We start from the raw sequence: 19,283 nt of genomic DNA, 5'->3' as shown, positions 1-19,283 counted from the left end.
AAATCACTCTCCCAGGTTGTGGTTATATTTTGCACCTTTTCACATTCCCTTTTCCATTAGTTTGAAAGTCTACTACTGTTCTCATACAGTATACCATCTTATTGCACTGTGCGGGTGAAAAGAAAAAAAACAAGGTACTTCCAGCTTCCCTGCGTTGGCTGATCTGAGTGCGTGGGAGGGTTTGTAGGGTTCGATCATACTTGCAAAATATGGGGGAGCCATACCTTTGGTTGCTTTGAATGCCAGCATCAGAGTTTTGTATTCTGTGCGGGCAGCGACTGGGAGCCAATGGAGGGAGCGGAGAAGGGGGGAGACGTGTGAGAATTTTGGCTGGTTGAAGACCAAGCAAGCTGCAGCATTTTGGATCAGTTGGAGAGGCTTATGTGCACATGCCGGTAGGCCAGTAAGGCGGGAGTTACAATAGTCAAGTTTTGACATTGTCTGGATTAGGAGTTGGGCTGAGTCCTGGGTGAGGAACGGTCTAATTCGTCGTATGTTATATAGAGTGTAAACGTACAGGATCGACTCGAGTGACAGCTGTGATGTGTGTTTTGAACGAGAGCTGACTGTCCAGGACAACACCAAGGTTCCTGGCTGTTGGGAATACTCTATGAAACCCTATGAAAGCTGCCATTACATGAACATGTAAAGGACTTTAGGAAGGTAAGGGTAGGGTAAGGTAAGTATCTTCTTATTCCTTGGGGAGGGGGGACTGTGTTGTTCCCTTGCCTGAAGGCTTGTAGCCCAACTCTGCAACGCAGTATACACTGTATCACACTACAAGTACAGTATACACTGTATCACACTACAAGCATTATGGCTAGCTGAAAAGCTGAAATGTATATGATGTAGAAATGTATTAAAGCTGAAGGAAAAAGAGATTATGGGCATATAATAAGGACATCAGGGGTCTCCAAATATGGGCATAAAAGGGACATAGACAGACGGGTACAATGGGCACTCTGACAAATGCCCCGGCACTATAATTCAGAGATATATTGGTCGGATAGGTGGAGCAACATACTGTAGTAGAAAGAGCATAAATAACTACATAATGCTGAAAGTGGCGGAATTTAGAAGAAGACTAAATAAATAATAATTATTAAAAAAAAATAAGTTTGTGCTTGCTGGAGCGAGCCCAAAATTACTTTTGGGGGAAAAGTAACATTATTACTTCTATCAGCGAGGGGTTTCCACTGGGAGGGCATAGCATGGTGTGGTGGAAAATGCTATTGATCCTGGTTCCACTCCTTGCTGAACAGAGGAAACAAGCAACCTGTAGGTCGGAGTAGCTACAGTAATGCAGTAACAAACATGGCCCTGCCCTGTTGCCTTCCCACTCACTCATATATCACACACCCAGAGGCGCAACACTGACCGAACGCTAGGGGGGGATATAGAGCGGCGCCGCGAAGCGGCGCCGCCGAAAAATCCGTCCCCCCCGTCCCCCCCACTACCCTAGGGGAGGGGGGGATGGGGGGGTCTAACCACCAAAACGTGGGGTTATGGTTAGGGTCGGACTACAGAGAGGTTGTTCCAGTGACTCAATGCACATACAAATGCAATGCCAATTTGCTATATTAACATTAGAACGTTTTAAAGACAGATTAATTATTGACGACAATGCAACCTGTGGGTCCAACGTCACTGAAAACTTTCATAATGGCAATTAAATTTACTCACGAGTGCTGATGTGAAATGGAGGATGTAAGAACACACTTTTGTTGTATTAGAGCAGGGTAAATATGAAGTTTTGCGCCAAGGTCTTTTTACATAGGCTGTATGTTATTGTCGCAATTTGGTCCGTCTGAGATCTGAGTGAGGGGGCCTTCCTGAGTGAGGGGGTTTCTGACGGCGTCGCTTACTCGCTTCCCCTCTGTCAGAGGTGGAAGCTACGCGCAGCCGTCGGGAACCCCCCCAAACCGACTGTCCCCCCCCCTCCAGAAAAGAGGTCTTTCTGCTACAGAAACTGTCAGACGAAGACCAAAAACACTAGCGGGGTTCCTATGTTGCGTTATATTTTTCGAAAGAAGCAACAGCTGTACCTATAGTCTCGTACCAGGCCCAAACTCATCTGGGGGGGACCAATGTGACGCTGGCAGGGGACGCGTCCCCCGCGTCCCCTAGGCTATTGCGCCCCTGCACACACCATACCAATATTATTTTAGTTTGAGCACCCAACCAAGCCATAGGAACCGCACATAACTGGAACCCCAGTCTCCACGTTTTTTACACCTTAAGGAGGGGGGGGGGGGGGTCAAACATGGGTCAAAGTGTAAAAAGTGTGAAAATAGATGATCCTTATAGATCTGCTATTTTCCCAATATTTATAGGAGGAACAGAGTGAAACTAAATGTAATGCCTCAACTCCTAGTGCTTGTCAGAGTGGGGGGTCCTTGTTCAAATATGATCATTTTGGGATGTCACTGCCTGAAAAGGTTTGAAAACCACTGCCATACTGTAGATGTGAGTAAGACACACCATGAGCATGAGCTCGGTATGAATGGTGCAATCAGGACAGCACATAACACACCTACATGAGTATGCATATGATAGTGTTTGCTTGTGAAATATGGAAACATGCCTACATGAAGGCATTGGGTTCATTATGTTGAAATCTTTTATTTGCACATTAGCGGTGAAAGAAATGTCATATCCTGTCATTTGTGGTTTTCTGTGTCAGAGAAACTATGTACTGAATAAAATCTGTGATAAATCACACAAGTAAAATAGCAGATTGCTATTCTGCATTCTTATTGTGGACCTACAAATCAAATCCAATTTGTCTCTTGCATTACTTGGACATTACTGCCAGACTGTCCACTTCTCCAATGGAGACTACATGCTTCTTTATGAATAGGCACAAGTTTAGTTGAAAGTCAAAAAATTATATTTTTTTGTGGAAAATGGGCTGGGTGGTACAGTTTATCTCCATGACCACTTCCGGTGTCTATTTCGAACCTGATTTGATCTATACTTTCTAGTTTCTGCCCTGGCTTCAGTCAACACAGTCATCCCGGATATGGCCAAGATAAAGATCTTATCTCCCTCACTCGTTCACTGTTTGGATACTTTCATCACTTCAGTCAAAGCAAACCCTGCCCACTGCCCAGCCCTGTGCCAAGTATGAGCTCTACACTTTACACCTCGTGTGATTAGCTACTGGGCTGTTTGCTAAATGACAACTGTAGGGATGTCCCCATCAAGTTTTTTGCTCCCGATCCGATTCCGAGCGGTATCGGCAGATACTAAAATTTTTGTATCTGCCGATACTGACTTTCCCAATCCGATATTTTTATAGAACACTTTATGCCATATCATTATCCAAAATCACACAAAATATCAAGTTTAATATCATGATATGGATATAATATTGGATGTCCTGATTTATTTATTTATTTGCTCCAAATCCGATTCCGATCATTTGAAAATGATGTGATTGGCCCCGATTTCTGTGATTGGATCAGCACAACCCTATCCTTAACAGTTACATGACTGTCTAGGCCTGTTTTAGTCTGTATTTCACAGATCGCTGGTGGATCTGTCAAACTAGAAAGGTTGGAGTTTTAAATGGGTTTTTTCCCCCGGCTTTCGCCTTTATTTTATATTATTGTATAGACAGTAGGCTGACAGGAAATGGGGGAGAGAGATGGGTGAGTGACATGCAGTAAAGGCCGTCAAGATCGGGAGTCGAACCCACGGCACACTGCCAGACTCTGACTACCGGCCAAGGTGCCTGGACCGCTGAGCCACGGCCCAGGCCCAGTTCACCCCTCTCCATACCATCCATGGAATGTCGAACCTGTGGCCAAAAGGCTTAATAAGTCTAAACATATTGGCTTCCAAATGACTGTCCCCAAAACACCATTGTTCTCCAGTGTACTAATTTGCGGACAGTTCCAAGTTCTCTCAGTTGATTAGAAGGGCAGAAAAGAAATATTCCCCCAAACGTTTTCAGCTTTCTCCTTTAACCCATTGACGCCTGGTGTAACGTATACGTTGTTCTACCCTTGATGCCGGCCGCGCTCTCTGTGTCTCATCAGCTATTGCTATACATGTAGCAACATAACTATTTAAAAAAAAAATCATCAGAATTTGAAGGTTTTCAGAAACCTTAGGTCAGGCCCTAGAAGGCGTTCCCAGATTTGGCCTCAGGCATCAATGGGTTAACAGTAGCATTTGCTATGGACCAAAGATGTCTTGCTGATAGTTCAGTATGCCAAGGGTGGGCTCTTGAGTTTGCTAAAATACAAAAAAAATTACATTTATTCAATGTTGACAGCACCTCCAGTAAATGGGCCACCATTTCACTCACAGGATAAGGAGAATAGTTTCTCACGAGCTGCCACTGCCCCGTTCGCTGGAGATTCAGATCTCTGGTGGCAGTGAGCTCATGGCCTTTTTCGATATGTAACTTTTCTTTTTTAAATCTGTGAATTTGTTTGCCGTTTGGGACAGGAAACAAGTTCCTGGTGTCAGTCTGTTGTTGCCTCATGATGAGAATTCTATAACATATTCTTTTTTTATTTCATTATTCACAGTTTTGTGCCGTCATTTTCTCATTCTTTTGAATGATTTCAATCTATTCATCTTGCAGAGAAAAGTTGTCTCTATAGCTTTGGCTAAATGTAGTCCACTCTTTCTGGTTTGGTCCTCACTTTAATTTTTCCCATCACTCACTCTGACTGCCTTTGCCATCCTCTTCCTCCTTCAACCCCCATTCTTCCCTGCTCTGTCGTTCTTGTATCTCCGTCTTCCATCTTTCACTCCACCTCTTTCTCTTGTCTCTTTATTTCCGTCTCTCTCTCTCTCTCTCTGTTGCTCTCGCCAATAAATCATTTGTGTTGGCGAGGGCAGGCAGTGGTATTGTTTAGCATGCACGCACGCACGCACGCACGCACGCACGCACGCGCGCACACACACCCACACACACACCTTGCCTATAAAGCAAGACATGGCCTGACTGACTCGCTCAGTTTGGTCCAAACACTGGACCAGGACACCGACAAAATAGTTCATTTGAAGCCTCAGGGTGAAGGGTTTAGCCAACTCTGAAACAAGCGCTAATAAAATGAAACACTGAGGGAGGGGTTGGCTGCACAGAACATGGGACGTGTTTTTGTGTGTGTGTGACTAGGGTGAGGGGCATTTAAAGGCATTTTTTCCTTTCAGATGTCCTGTAGTAGCTTGAGTGAGAGACAGACAACAGTTTCATGAAGCAGCATCTGTGTGTGGCTCTGTAGTCAGACCCAAGGCTGCCAGTGCCCTGCTGAGCTGTGACTGTCTCTAGTTTAGCTTCTTTTAACACGCTATGCCAAGAGTCTCTTTTGTAGAGATATTTATTTCAAGCGCCACCTTAACAAGTATCGTAGGATTATGGCTCTCATGACTGTAACTGTATGTGTTGCCTGTAGGATGAGGGGCTGTGAAGATCAGCTTGTCAGCCATTGCAGTAAGATATCTTGCCTGGCTGAAATCCGTCTGTAACTTGGCCCAGTTTATAGTTTATACGGTCGTGTGATGGTCCGCACCCAGTACAGCTGGCCTGTACTGGGACGGTCTTTCAGAGCTGCGACAGGTGCAGATGTAGCCCATTTGTTGACCTTTCAACCCCATCACCTCGCCTTAACGATCTGCCTATCCAGCCACCTGTCAAGGCCTGGCCTGTGCAGCTGAGATATTATTAGGATAACATGGAAATAAAGAGCTGGATCTGGAGACGATTCCTTGGCTTCCATGTCAAATGGAAATACTGGCTATATCACAGAAGGCATAAACTGAGAACTGAGTACAGTATATGTGCAGGATTTGATGACACATTGTGTAGAACACAGACAGGCACTCAATAGCATTGGAACCAGCTGTTCATCTACTATGCTGTGCATGTACTGTGTTGTTAGTAGAAATTAAGCTAGAATTAAGGTTTTTGTTCTTCAGATATGCCTGGGCCTGATTACATCTACAGTACCATAGTGTGTGCTTGTAAAAGCCTCACAACCTGCAGTGTAAGTACATTGGCCAGCATTTCATTGTTGTTGGGTGAGCTACTTGCTCTTTAATAACCCACTCCAGCTTCCTCAGGACTCCTTAGGTCCAAACTTCTCACTGCCAGCAGCCTTGACTGGCCCAGCTCCAGCTCTAGCACCTAATCAGCTTAGAGCTCCCGTACCCTCTCTCTGTGCTTTTTGTTTTTTTCTCTGCAGAAACAGAAAGGAACAAGGTCCTCACTGAACATTTCTGTAATTTTCTTGAAATGTTCACTATTGTGTGCTAACATGTACCGTCTGTACAAAGTCACAAACATATGCATCGCATTATGACAATTCTATTTAACTATCAATATTTAATATCAATGGTCTTTTGTCAGGTGTGTGCTGTGAGAACAAACAAAGAGGTAGGAGAGCACACCGATAGTGGGGAGGTGCTGACCACGGGAGACGGAACTTGTAAAGGAAGGAGAGGTCGCACAGCTCATAGTCATGATGCGAATTTTTATTTATTTAAAGACCAACGTTTCGGCAAGCAATAAACCTTCTTCAGGGTATGAGGCGTGCCGTGAACAAAAAGTGTAACTCAGCCTTTTTTCGGCCATATGTCACATTACCAAATGTAACCAGATGAGCAAGGTAATGTTTTTTACAAGGAACACTGACAAATTATACTGTGGGAAATGCACAGGTTCAAAAACTTGAATGTAAAACTGTCCCATACTGTTGGTGGGACGATCATAATACAATTCAGGTATGAAGCTGCGTATAAAATTCAACCCAGGGCCCGCACTTTGGACATCCCTGGTCTATGGGTATGGGTATAACATTGATAGATGTTGTGTTCAAGTAAATTTTGTTTGTAATTTGTAACGCCACTGATGGTGGCTAATACAAAACGACCACCCTACTGTATGTTTCTCATACTGTGAGAAGTATGAGAGTCCCTCTCCAAAAATAAATCTGTGTTCAGCCATGACATCTGCCAGGTTTTCTAGAAACCTGGAAGAAGAATCGAGACAGAGACGATTGTACATCTAAAAGATGGTGACGTCTTGAGGCACATGAACCAGAGTAATAGATGTTTGGATTCGTTAACTTAAAATCAATAGGTTCTCCCGGTCTTACTGCATGAGATAAATATTGTTTTGTTGTTTGCTTATGACAATGCATTATATAATACACAATAGCAACAACTTTCCCATCTTGGTATCTCACATTGACTGGTACTATGTCTTGAATTACAGTACTTGGAACAGTACAGCTAGCTACAATAGCACACAGACCTGTAGAATAGAATACTGCCTCTGGGCGCAGTGGAAAAATTGGTTGGGAATGCTGCTTGATACCTCAATTCTGGAAGAGAAACCCTCCCCCATATTCACTTCTCTGCCTTGCCCTTGTGGGCTAACTTGTGTCTGCTTGCAGTTGCAAGGTCTTGGTGAATTTGCAGCCTTTATCAAAGTAATTTGAAGCCTGGCTATGGCTCGTAATTGGTTCATGCATATCATGAAAGGACCAGAAATAATCACGTGAGAACATATACCACAAGCCAACACTGTTTAAATGCCTGATTGATTGCTTGTTGTTTAACAATTTTGGAGAGGTGCTCACTTTGTACTGTGGCAGCAACATCACAATAAAGAAAATTCCCATTCACCTTGGCCCGCTTTCCAAAGTGCTGCGTCAGAGATCAACATGGGACACTGCAGTGATCCATGCCCTGCTTGTGTGTGTGTGTGTGTGTGTGTGCGCATGCTTGCGCACTGAAGTAGTTGTGGGTTGCTGAAGGAGTTGACACATCTTGAAGAACTTTAAGGTTGATAAATGTGTGTTGTACATTGTGGTGCAGTGCACAGGGCAGGATATACAGTTGAGATCATAGTTATACTTTGATAGGTTGCAATTATTTTTTATTAATGACTGGTCCTCGCTGTTGATTGAAACTAAAGGCGTTGTGTGGCCGTTGTTGACAGACTCCATGTTTTTTTTTTTTACTTTTTTTTACGGAGTAAAGCTCTGCCATCCTAGGGTTTTATATCACCAGTTCCGTCACTATAGAAACAGGGTCAATGGCCTTGACCTACGTAGGCATCCAATAAACTCATTCATTGTTTTCCTTTTGTTATTTTATGTTCTCTGTCCTTTTCTTTTCACTCACTCACCCATGCTCAGTGGCATTTTGGTGTACATTTTATGTATTTTCTCAAATTTCTCTTCATTTGAACTGCGTATAAAATTCAACCCAGGGCCCGCACTTTGGACATCCCTGGTCTATGGGTATGGGTATAACATTGATAGATGTTGTGTTCAAGTAAATTTTGTTTGTAATTTGTAACGCCACTGATGGTGGCTAATACAAAACGACCACCCTACTGTATGTTTCTCATACTGTGAGAAGTATGAGAGTCCCTCTCCAAAAATAAATCTGTGTTCAGCCATGACATCTGCCAGGTTTTCTAGAAACCTGATAGTTGATAGTTGAGGGTATGGGATTGGCTCAAAGAATCAACAGGGTAGAGGAGAAGAATAAGACCGACGCAGATTATGTTTTTAACAAAGGTAATGCAGCAGAGAAGAAACGGAATTCACTCTAGTCAAAATATTGATGAATTGATACTGACCCAATCAGTATCTTTCCAACCAAATAATGTTGCCTGCTTATATGATGGCCAACTTTCCCCAACTAATCAAGAGAATAAATGAAACGTTGTGGAGGGCACATGGAGGAAGAACCCAGAGCATTACAGACGGCAGGGAAAGATATGAAAGCAGTGAAAGTGAAGGAGACGTGGTGTGACAAGTCTGGGCAAACAAACACACTCCACTCAGACGTTACCAGTAGTCTGTCCAACGATGACACCATGCCATCCACCCAAGCACCTGTTTCTGCAGCCTGCCTGTCTGCACTCTAACCCTAACCCCACCCACACACACACCCACACACACGTCTCTACGAAATCCCCTGTAGGTACAACCTCATCCCATACTTGGAAAAGCAAAGCAACAGCTACCGGCCTTGGGATAGAATTTTATTCTACCGTTAACCCCGCTCGAGAGAATGCTTCATCCTCCAACTCACCCTCGTCTTCCTCCTCCTCCTCAGCAGCCTGAGCTTTGTGCCCGAGCAGCAGGCCTCGCAGTGTATAACATTAAAGCCGCCCACGCTTCTCGCTGTCAATAGAGTGGCGTTTTGTCGGTGTGAAATGAGAACGCCGCTCTCTTCTATACCTCATCTGATTCTGAGCCGCCGTCCACAGGCCTGTCTTAAGTTAAAATACCTGATACAAACTAGTGGAAACACTGACCGTGACTTTTTCTGCAGACATTCTTGAGCGCATCATCATAAAAATAATGGGACGGAGTGTCATCATAACATAAACAAGCGCTATAGCAGTTAATCTATATTTTATATCTATCTCCGGGTAGTGAGGCCCTTAACACAGTGACGGCAGCATTTGGCTGAACATCCTGAACACATTCCTCTGTGTGTGTGAGAGAGTAATGCCTGGAAGGATGAACTTGCCCTGACAGATATCAACCATATGGCCTGGTAGCTTCGTGTGCCTGTCTGTACTAAAAACACAGATAAGGGGATTAGAGTTGGTATTGAGAAAAATGGTGAGTAATAATGATATGCTCGTGTTTCGGTATCCAGTCACATTACGATAGCAGACATGACGTAAGGACCGTGTTGATCGCAATAGTAGCGATTATCAGTCGGCCGTTGCTAATACTGGGTTTATTTACTGTATGTGTGTGTTGAGTTGTCTTTTATGGTGGACTCCTGTGTATTTGTGTCTGCGTTGTATGTGTTGTATTTGTGTGCACGTGTGTATATATATTATATTATGCATTTGATTCTCCTCTGGAGCAAAAGACAGAGGATGACCCTCTGGCACCATGGGACGTTCCCTGTGTAGCTGGAAGCTCTCTCTAGTAATAATAATAAAAACTATATTTATATAGCACCTTTCATACATAAATGCTGCCCAAAGTGCTTTACAGAGCAGAACAAAAATTATAAAAACAAATTAAAACAGGCAGGCAGTTAAAACAATCGGCCAATAGCAAAGAGCATAAAACGGTGTCAAATCAGTACAAAAATAAGAACAGAGATTTTAAAACTCAACTAAAAGCAAGAGTGAAGAGATGAGTTTTAAGCTGTGTCTTACAAATGTCTATAAAGGGTGCCTGTCTGAGCTGTAGTGGCAGTTTACCCGTTAGAAGCATAGAAGCAGAAGGCTGCCTCACCATATTTCTTAGTAGCCACCTTTTTTTAGGGAGTTCGAGTAGGCCAGCAGTGGAGGACCTGAGGGGCGGTTAGGGACAAATCTAGGCATACAATCATGGAGATAAGAAGGTGCAAGCGCTCTAGCGTGTGTTTACCCCTGTTGTCATAAGTCGCTAAGGAAAGATTCATTATATCATTGGCACTATCAATAACATTCGGAAGAACTTGGACCCAAGAACAGACCTGATACTAGTCCATATTCATGAGTCAGGATGACCAGCGCCAGGTTGTCAACAATACTCCTTTTGCTCTCCATCTCTCTTTGTGATCAGTTCCAAATAGTTTTGAACAGAACTTGATGGATTGGAAGCTACACATGGATTTCATCAGAAAGACCAGATCTCTTAACCTGACGCTGCCAGATGAGGGCGGTATTGGGGAAACATATTCCCCAACACAACACTCATCTGGGATCTCTGACGGAGTTGAGCTGAGTCCGATCTGCTTCGTACCGAACCAATCAGCGTGAGCTAAAGGCGGGATATGCGCAAAAGTGGATGTGAAGCTATATAGACACGTCAATATGATTGGTTGTGTTTGCACGCCCACACTTGAAAAGAAGGAACAGCCCCGTCATCGAATTTGCTTCCGCGATCCCAGATCCCAATAAGCTGTGAAACAAATTTGTGTAGCAAGCTTCTTGGATCTGGCAGCGTCAGGTTACAGATCTCTGCCCTCCTCAAGAGAGGTCTGGCGTTGTTAGTAAGCACCATAGATAATACCGTTGCTGCCATATTTTAACTTTTTTCTTAAATTAACGCCCTACTCAATCATACTACAGTGTGACACAAAAGCATCAAAATAGCAGACAAGATTTGAGGTTGTAGATCTGCTACTTTTGCATTGAGTGCTGAAAACGGTTTTGGACATAATGAGGTTTCCACCCGACAGACAATATTATTTTACCACCCTCATCCAGATAATAGGATAACAAAGCATGAGTTCATGCCGTGTGACGTTTGTCACTGCACAAAACTGTACGGTAAGCAAGCAGACGCTTGTCATGAAACGGTAAACAAGCAGACGCTTGTCATGAAATGGAAAGTGTTAGCAATCAGAATGCAGGTGTTCATAAATTATGTTGCAGTTAGAAAGCAGCTGTTCATAAATTATTAACACCTGCTTTTTGATTGCAAACACATTGCACTCGTTATGAATTGTTATGGATAATGAATCATCATTAAACAGCACAATGAGCAGTATGTGGCAGAATCCTAATTCATGACAGTTAAATAAGTTACAAATTATTTTCAACTGATATTGCCTGGAAGAGACAAAGAATAAATCAGTGAGTATGGAAAATTATTCACCTCAGTCAAACTGAAATTGATCAAAAGTAGAACCTGCTGGTTGGTGTACTAATCAATAGCACTATAAAATGTGACACAAGGCCATGACATTCCCCTGTGTCCTTCTTGATTGTCAAGTTCATTTACACTACACAAAGTGAAGTTACACTACACGCCTGTTTTTTGTGTCCAGAACATCACGTCAGTGTAAAAAAAAAAACAGAGTTCAAGGCAGAGGAGTAGAATTTGCTTTGCAACCACCAAAGTCAAATATCATCTGAGGGTCAGCCAAAGGAAGCAAATATTTTTCCTGCGTGTCATTAGTGGCAGAATGGGATGTTTTTCTAAGCCACGGAGCAGTTAAGGGTGAATTACTGCCGGGCACGTAGGCTTGTTTGTGGGGCGCTTTCTAATGACCTATGTCCTAATCAGTGGACAATCCATTTCTAATGAACACATTCAAATCAGGGCTCTGTAACACATCTGGTCAGAGAATACAAGCTCATTTTGATTAATTAATGTATTCATTTTAGTTTTTATATCACCTGCACAAATTACTCTTACTTTCACTTTGCATCATTATTCTATTAGAGTGCAAATAAACAGGACAAAAAACCACATGACTGTCCTGTAAGTATATTATTAAGTAGTAGTAGTAGGGTTGTGTCACTGCACCCGCCGTTGACTGGCCACTCAGCTCTTTTTATTCCCTTTACCACTTCAGTTCATTATGACTGCTTTATTGGTAGAAGGGTTGCCATTATCCTATCACAGGTGCTGTGAAACAAAACAAAAAAACACAGCTGCTGGCGCAGGAAAGAAAAAGAACACCTGCATCCACACTGCAGACTTTATACACCAGACCAGTGCCACAATTCCTCCTCTAATTCGTTACCCTGTCACTCATCTTCTTGAGACTCTACATCTCAAGTTCTCCCATTGAGTCGGCGTTCATACTATTGTCTGAGCGACTTGAGAGACAAGAAATTGTTTACACTGGCTTCATAATTTCCATGAATTGCTCACAAAAGGCTGCTTGTTTGTGCCCTCTTGTCTCTCTTGTGTCTCCAAAATCTTGGGTCATTTCCTCGTGGAAGGGTAAAAGGGGAGTGGCGGCTGACAATCCCACATTGTGTGTGCACTGGTCCTGCTCCACAAAGGCAGCATTGTGGTGTGTGACGGACGTCCCAGAGAGGGAGGCCAGGCTTAGGCTAAGTGACAGAGAGGTGTATAGGGTTTTGGGTAGTGGTGTTGGGGGTCTGGGAGGTGTTGCACCAAGCCCGGGAGTGTGCGCGCGATTTCTGCATGCGGAACTACGGCGCACATACACTGTAGGCTACTGTATACCCATACAGAATGTACTGTAAGCACCCAATCTTCACTCTTTCACAGGACTGCGACAGCATTATAAAAGGTGTTCTACCCCCGCCCTATCTGAGGTGTTATCAGTCTGATGTATTTGTGTGTGTCTGCAGAAGCCCATGCTCCGATGGACTTAAGCTGCTTGTACAGCCATTCCCAGAATCTAATATTTTGTTGTTGACCCTCTGCCCAAGGACATTTGTGTCTGTCTGTCTGTCTGTCTGTCTTTTCATAGACCTGGTCGCTTGTTTCACTCACATAATCTGGCAACACACCGCTTCACACCAAAACAAACAAAGATAGCATTATTTTCGCTAGTCTTGCATTGGAGTTGATTTGGAGACTGGAGTTGATTGATTAGTATTACATATATTAATTGAGAGTTGATATTGAGAATATGGTATCTAGTTCACAGTCACACACTCAAACATGACGAGCAGACTAGAAGTCCACTCTACAGTGGAGTAATTTACCCCCCTCATCACTACAACATGGATAGCATCGCTCCCGACATCGGCAACCGACCGGACATTCATCAACGGGTTCCGACACGTCAATAAGGCGCTAGAGACGGCAAGCGACAGGAGCTTCTCGTCGGGGAGTCTCCTGCGGACAGTCTCGCGACTGGAGACAGCCGATCATCGGGGCAGTGTGGGCCTGGCTTATGACAGACGGGAGTGAAAACAAACTTGGCCTAAACCGTTCGAGCCTGGTGGAGATAAATAACATAACCTTCAAAGAGATTATGAAATATGGGATGTCTGTTCCCAGAGCGATGAGCAGTGTAAACACATGGTCAAGCAGGCAAAATGGCTTTGGGTGAAACCCGACATATAACGGCTCATGAAATGTAAGCCACGGGGCGGGGGCAGTGTCTTGAGTGTACAGGGTTTGATGAGGGCCAGGTAGGGCCGGGCCTTAATTTCCGGGCCTTGAGAACTCTAGTTTTCACCGGCTGCCGGGCTAATAAGACTAATAACTTTAGGGCAGGCCAGTCTAGAGTTTAAATGGACAGGTATCAGTCAAAAAGGGGGACAACAGCGCCTGTTTCAAATATCCTCACCAACAATCTAGCTGCATGTGCTTTGGAGTAATACGAAATCAAGTTCTGCACACTGCTCTTGTTAATAATCACACCAAGGTTCTCATCCAGCAGGATGTGCCTTTAAAAAGTGTGTTGCTTTACAAGAGCAATGTGCAGGTTTTTTGGTCAAATTTCTACTCCCCATGACCACTTTCTCTTTCCCCCCTCACAGCCTCTCCATTTCCTTCCCCTGTCCCTCCAGCTCTCTCCGTGTCTGAGACTGACACGGCTCTCGGGGCAAGCTGACACCGGCCTGTTCAATCTGAACCAGGCCTCAGCTGTCCCGCTGTCTGTCTGTTTGTCTGCCCATCTGTCTGCCAGGCCCAGCTGTTGCCCTGACCTGTCACCTCCGTGTCAGGTGCTCCGCCACACCCTGCAAGGGGTTTAAGGCCACAGGCATTATTATGGACGTCAAATTATAATGGGACATGAATGACACCACTCCTTCTCTTGCCTGGTACTCGACTAAGCTGGCTGAGGAATTTATTATATGCCATGTTTTTGATGTTACAGTATGTGCGACATGAGAAGCACAGTAGAAAAAGGTTCCATGGTTGCTCAGGCTCTGTTTAAAGCTGCCGTCAGTAAGATTCATACTCTATTTGGGATTAGAATCCGGGGCTCCACACTTGCATTTGAGACACATTTTATTCGACTGAGCAAAAATGGAACATCTACTTGGGCTGGACAGGGGACATATTGCACTTTGAGCTTCAGGCAGTACTACTTGTCAACCAATAGTTGTCATACCTGACCACACAGTCTATATTTGGATGTAGACCACTTCCAACCACGAGTTATATTGTATTAAGTTATACACAACAAAAGTTTCAGATGGCAGCTTTAGTCTCTTATCTGGTCTGTTATAGTCTTCGCTCATCATGGTCCAATCTTTTTCTCTGTAAACGTTATGCATATTAGCTACCATTCCCTTTGATCTAAACCTTTTGTTTGACAGCGTGATCCATCGCTGCTGCATGGGCCATGTTAAACGAAGGGCGAATTAAGCTTATGAAAGTTCCTCCATTTTAGTGGCAGCAACAGGGTAAATGTGGCCTCTCAACCACCCTTTGGGTGGGATTACCGCAAACTGTTAACCATTGACTTCTTTTTCCACATCAAGGACCATCCATAGGCTTAAATTGTTCCGTGACTGACAGGCTATGGTTAAGCCTCACATGTTAGGCAGCCAGATTTCTTCAATCACTCGCTAACTTGAACCTGATGCCTTTTAATTTCATCCCCTACTACTCCATCTCTTACTGTATTCAGATTGTCCGATGGGTGTGATTTATTATCCTTGGGTCCTTGTTACTGATGGCTCGAGACCTCTGTGGCATTTTGGTGCCTGTAATTCTACCCATATTTCTAGCGCGGAGAAGGTAGGAAGCAAAGGTTGTTCAAACAGCTGCCCGTGCCCAGCGCACGGGCAGCTCGCGTACTCGTGTTACTCTATTGAGCAAATATAAATCCTTCAATGAACATGAGCTTATCAGGGGCTTCTCCCATTGCTGGACTAAGTCATTCAGAGGTCAGACTAAGCAGAAGTCAGATTCTTCAGGTGATAACGTGCACAGAATATCTTTCTGCTTTGGACATGGTGTCTTTACAAGTGGTCAAAATGTCACGCAAGCATTCGACTGGCACGTGCAAATAAGAGAAGTAGAATATTGCTGTGGAACATGACTGGTTCAGCAGAGATTCATTGAGCCATTCTATGAAATGCACGACAAATATATCATACTTTCCTGAGTCGAGCCAACAAGCCTCCATTGATTGTAAATGAGCTGTGTCCACATTGCACAAAGCCATTGTGTATTTACATAAACTTGCATGTAAAGTCCTGACTCAGTGTACACAGGCAAGTATTATTCAGTCAGTCCAGCGGTTCGAGTTATTTATGGATGATTGATGGCTGTCTTTGTAGTCGTAGCATAGTTGGCTTCTCACCTCTCAGAGAGATATCACACAAGATTAAAATGAACACACGCTTCCTGTACGGGCACTTCTCTCTTGCATGATGATTCTAGGATCACAGCCAATATGATGTCCTGCACTTCTTATTGATTGCTTGTAATGTTATGCCTGATTTATACTTGGTTGCACATTGTGCGTCACGCATCGAAAATAGCCGATCTACTACGCTCGTAGATCCGCTATTTTTAGTGCGCGGCCCCAGCATGCAACTAAGTATCAATCAGGCTTTAGTCAACTAATAAAGCAGAGTGATCTATAAGAAGTAAGAAAGAAGTCCATAAGAAAGCTCCCAAAATGAATGTAAACAGGTAAACACTATTGATAAAGAGGGTGATCTTTACAATAGTTGATTAATGATCAACAGTACTGTTGCAATGTTTGCAAACAAACTTAATGCGGTAATGGATTACAACATTTTCCTCCCAAATAACCAGCGCTGATTGTTGACACAGGAAGAGAATGAAATACCTCACCCTACATGAACACTTTGGTCCATCTCTCTCCTGTTCTGCAGCCCAGCACGCTACCCCAGGGAACCATCAACATGAACCTATGTTCTGACGTCGTCAATGGAGAGTCCAGGACAGGCCAGAAGACCTCGCTGTGCATCCTGACCCCCGACAAAGAGCACTTCATACGGGCAGAATGCAAAGAAATCATCAATGGGTAAGCAGCGATAATGATCTCTTGATCTCCCTTTTTGTAATCCAAAAGCTCAAGTTTTAACACAGTGGGTTTAAAACTTGTTGTCCAAGGCACGCCATTGGCCAAGTGAAAATCAAAAGGCACACCAGTGTGCTTGGCCGATTGAGAACATTTTCTTTTTTTTTAAATACTGTATAGTGTATACATATTTTCAAGTAATTCAAGGTAGTCAGGGGAGGAGGGGGGGAGAGGGGGAGACTGATGCCATCACTGCCCCCTGCTGTCTCTTCTGGGTGGTACTCCCCAAAGTGCTGTAATCCACCCTGCAATGACAGTGCACATTCTTCCACTGGTCCCTTTCCGAGCCTCTCTTTTACTGGGCCTAACTCTACCCCTCTCTGTCACTGGAAAACATTAGACACTACACTGTGTACCAAAATGACAGACCATTACATACACTCTCAGAGTTAAATTAACACTCAGGATGTTGCAGTGGATACGACACAATAATGGATACGCTGCTGATTGTATGCGTATACACAGACCGTGTGTGTACCTATCCTGTCCAGTGCTTTAACCTGAGCACCGTAATAAGTGGGGTGTAATCCAGCATTTCATCTGCAAGCTCCACTCTATAAATTCTCAATTCTGCACTGCGCTGCCATCCCTGGTTCCTACAGTATTCGTACCTTTTTATACAGCTATTCATAGCCAAGTCCCTCTGAATCACACAGCCCCCGCTCTATTAAGCCACATGCTCTGTGAACGTGGCTCTATGCTTACTCTCCCTCTCCCACTTTCCCGCACCCTTGGTACCCATTCCCTGGTTCTGTGCCATGTAGCAAGCGTGTTGCTGTGGCAGAGGATGTCACCGTCTGACGGAAGCTTGGCCACACCGACAAACACCCAGCTTAAAAGATTCTTTTCAGTTTTTGTAACACCCCCACCACCACCACCGCTGCCTCCTTCCTCGTTTGTGGTTAAGCCTTTCACTCTCTCTCCTCACTTGCTCTTGCCCCCCTCTTCCCCCCTGCAGTGGAGAATTGGTAATCACACGCAGTGAAATGCTGAAAACGGGCTCCAGCACTCTTAACTACCGCAGAGGGAGATTATACGCAATAGCCGTAAAAGTCGCAATTAATGCCCTTTCAGTGACTCCCACATAAATTCAGCTTGCCCTTAAATATTTGGCGTGTATGAAGCTCAATTGACCACAAAAATGACTGTGGTTTTTGCAAGTCATAACCCAGTTGGGGAACCAATTTTAGATGAACCCACCCTCCCCCCCCCCTCATATTCTTTGTCTGCAAGTCTGTAAGAATAATACTGTATTCTCCAGTTGGCAAACAACTTCAATAGTCTGACCTAATGTGCTGTATTTACAATCAGCAACGACACCACCACTGGTACAGTACCACCACTGCACTCTCCAGGTCAATGAACCAGAACATGGGTTTACTGTAATCATATCCTTAAACTGAGATTATATTTCTTTTGGATTGATGTTGAAATGCAACCAGGCTGGTTGCGTTCACAAAGGCATGCCGCATTCGTACGTTTGTGGCCATGTCAGATAGAGGTCTGCAGCCGGGTGTTGAGTGTCACGGTACAGAAGCGCTGAATGGGCTTTCACACTCTTCACAAAGCAGCTGGGACAATGGTGGAATATTTGATACGCCTCAAGTTTTCCGCACCACACGCATTGACTTAATTGGTTCAATTTGGTTCTGGTGATGCGGCTGCCACCATTTCTGTGTCATGTTAATAGTAGTGATTAGTCCTTCTCACTTTCAAACAGGCAAGCATGTATTGTATGTATATATTGTCCAGTTGTGAGCCCTCACTTTGAACTTGACCAATGATATTGAATAGTTTTCCTTAAGTTTCAATGAATGGTTTAGTTGAGATTTTGTTTTAACCTTGAACTATTGTATTACCTTGAGCTGTTGATGGGTTGGGACTGGGAGCATCTCAGGACCTACTGTGCTTATGCCAAGTGCATAACACAAATTCCAGGTTGTGGTGAGCTTGTTAGCTGAAAACATTCTGGCTGAAAGCCGAGTGATGAAGCCACTCCACACATAGAACCATTTAAACCTCACACAAACGCAGCACCCCAGTGCGCTAAAAGCATATAAGGAGCTACAGAAATGCATTAACATTGTAGCAATACTTGTTATTATAATAAACATAATTATATTAATTAAAATAAATCAACGTAATTAGCAATGCATAATTATCTCTAGCTAAATTATTTAAAGTCATAGTATTAGAGGTCATGGACAGGTCTTCTCTGGAACGCATTGACTCGTTTCTGCATTCGTTCAAAGGACATTATTCTTAACAAGCTGTTACAGGGTCTGTTTAGTCTGTCTCGTGGTGGCCTTGCTGTCACTGCTCAGGTGAAGGTTTTGACCTTTTTGGCCGTCTCTGTAGGTGGCAAGAGGCTCTGACCGTCTACCCCAGGACCAACAAGCAGAACCAGAAGAAGAAACGCAAGGTTGAGCCTCCCACCCCGCAGGTAATGCAAGCACTCCACACACATTCCATGTGCTCTCGCCCGCTATTATCACACAGCGTGCAACCATAATTGAGAGCTACTTTTCAAGAAACGATGTGTTTTGGACGGAGCGCGCACAGAACCA

At 44.0% G+C, this 19,283-nt stretch overlaps 1 protein-coding gene across 1 annotated transcript in view; it reads left to right on the top strand.

The window, feature by feature from the left end:
- Window positions 1-19,283, top strand: part of LOC308333191 (myosin phosphatase Rho interacting protein) — a 68,325-nt gene that overhangs the window by 18,003 nt on the left and 31,039 nt on the right. The window contains exons 4-5 of the mRNA XM_080789404.1: window positions 16,508-16,659; window positions 19,075-19,159. Of these exons, the coding sequence (XP_080645530.1) occupies window positions 16,508-16,659; window positions 19,075-19,159 (237 nt within the window). The remainder of the gene's footprint in view (window positions 1-16,507; window positions 16,660-19,074; window positions 19,160-19,283) is intronic.

This window comes from Protomyctophum bolini, assembly GCF_963924005.1.
Source record: "Protomyctophum bolini genome assembly, chromosome: 18".
Lineage (NCBI taxonomy): Eukaryota > Metazoa > Chordata > Actinopteri > Myctophiformes > Myctophidae > Protomyctophum > Protomyctophum bolini.
The sequence above is the reverse complement of the archived record's forward strand: the minus strand, read 5'-3'. Positions and strand labels throughout refer to the sequence as shown.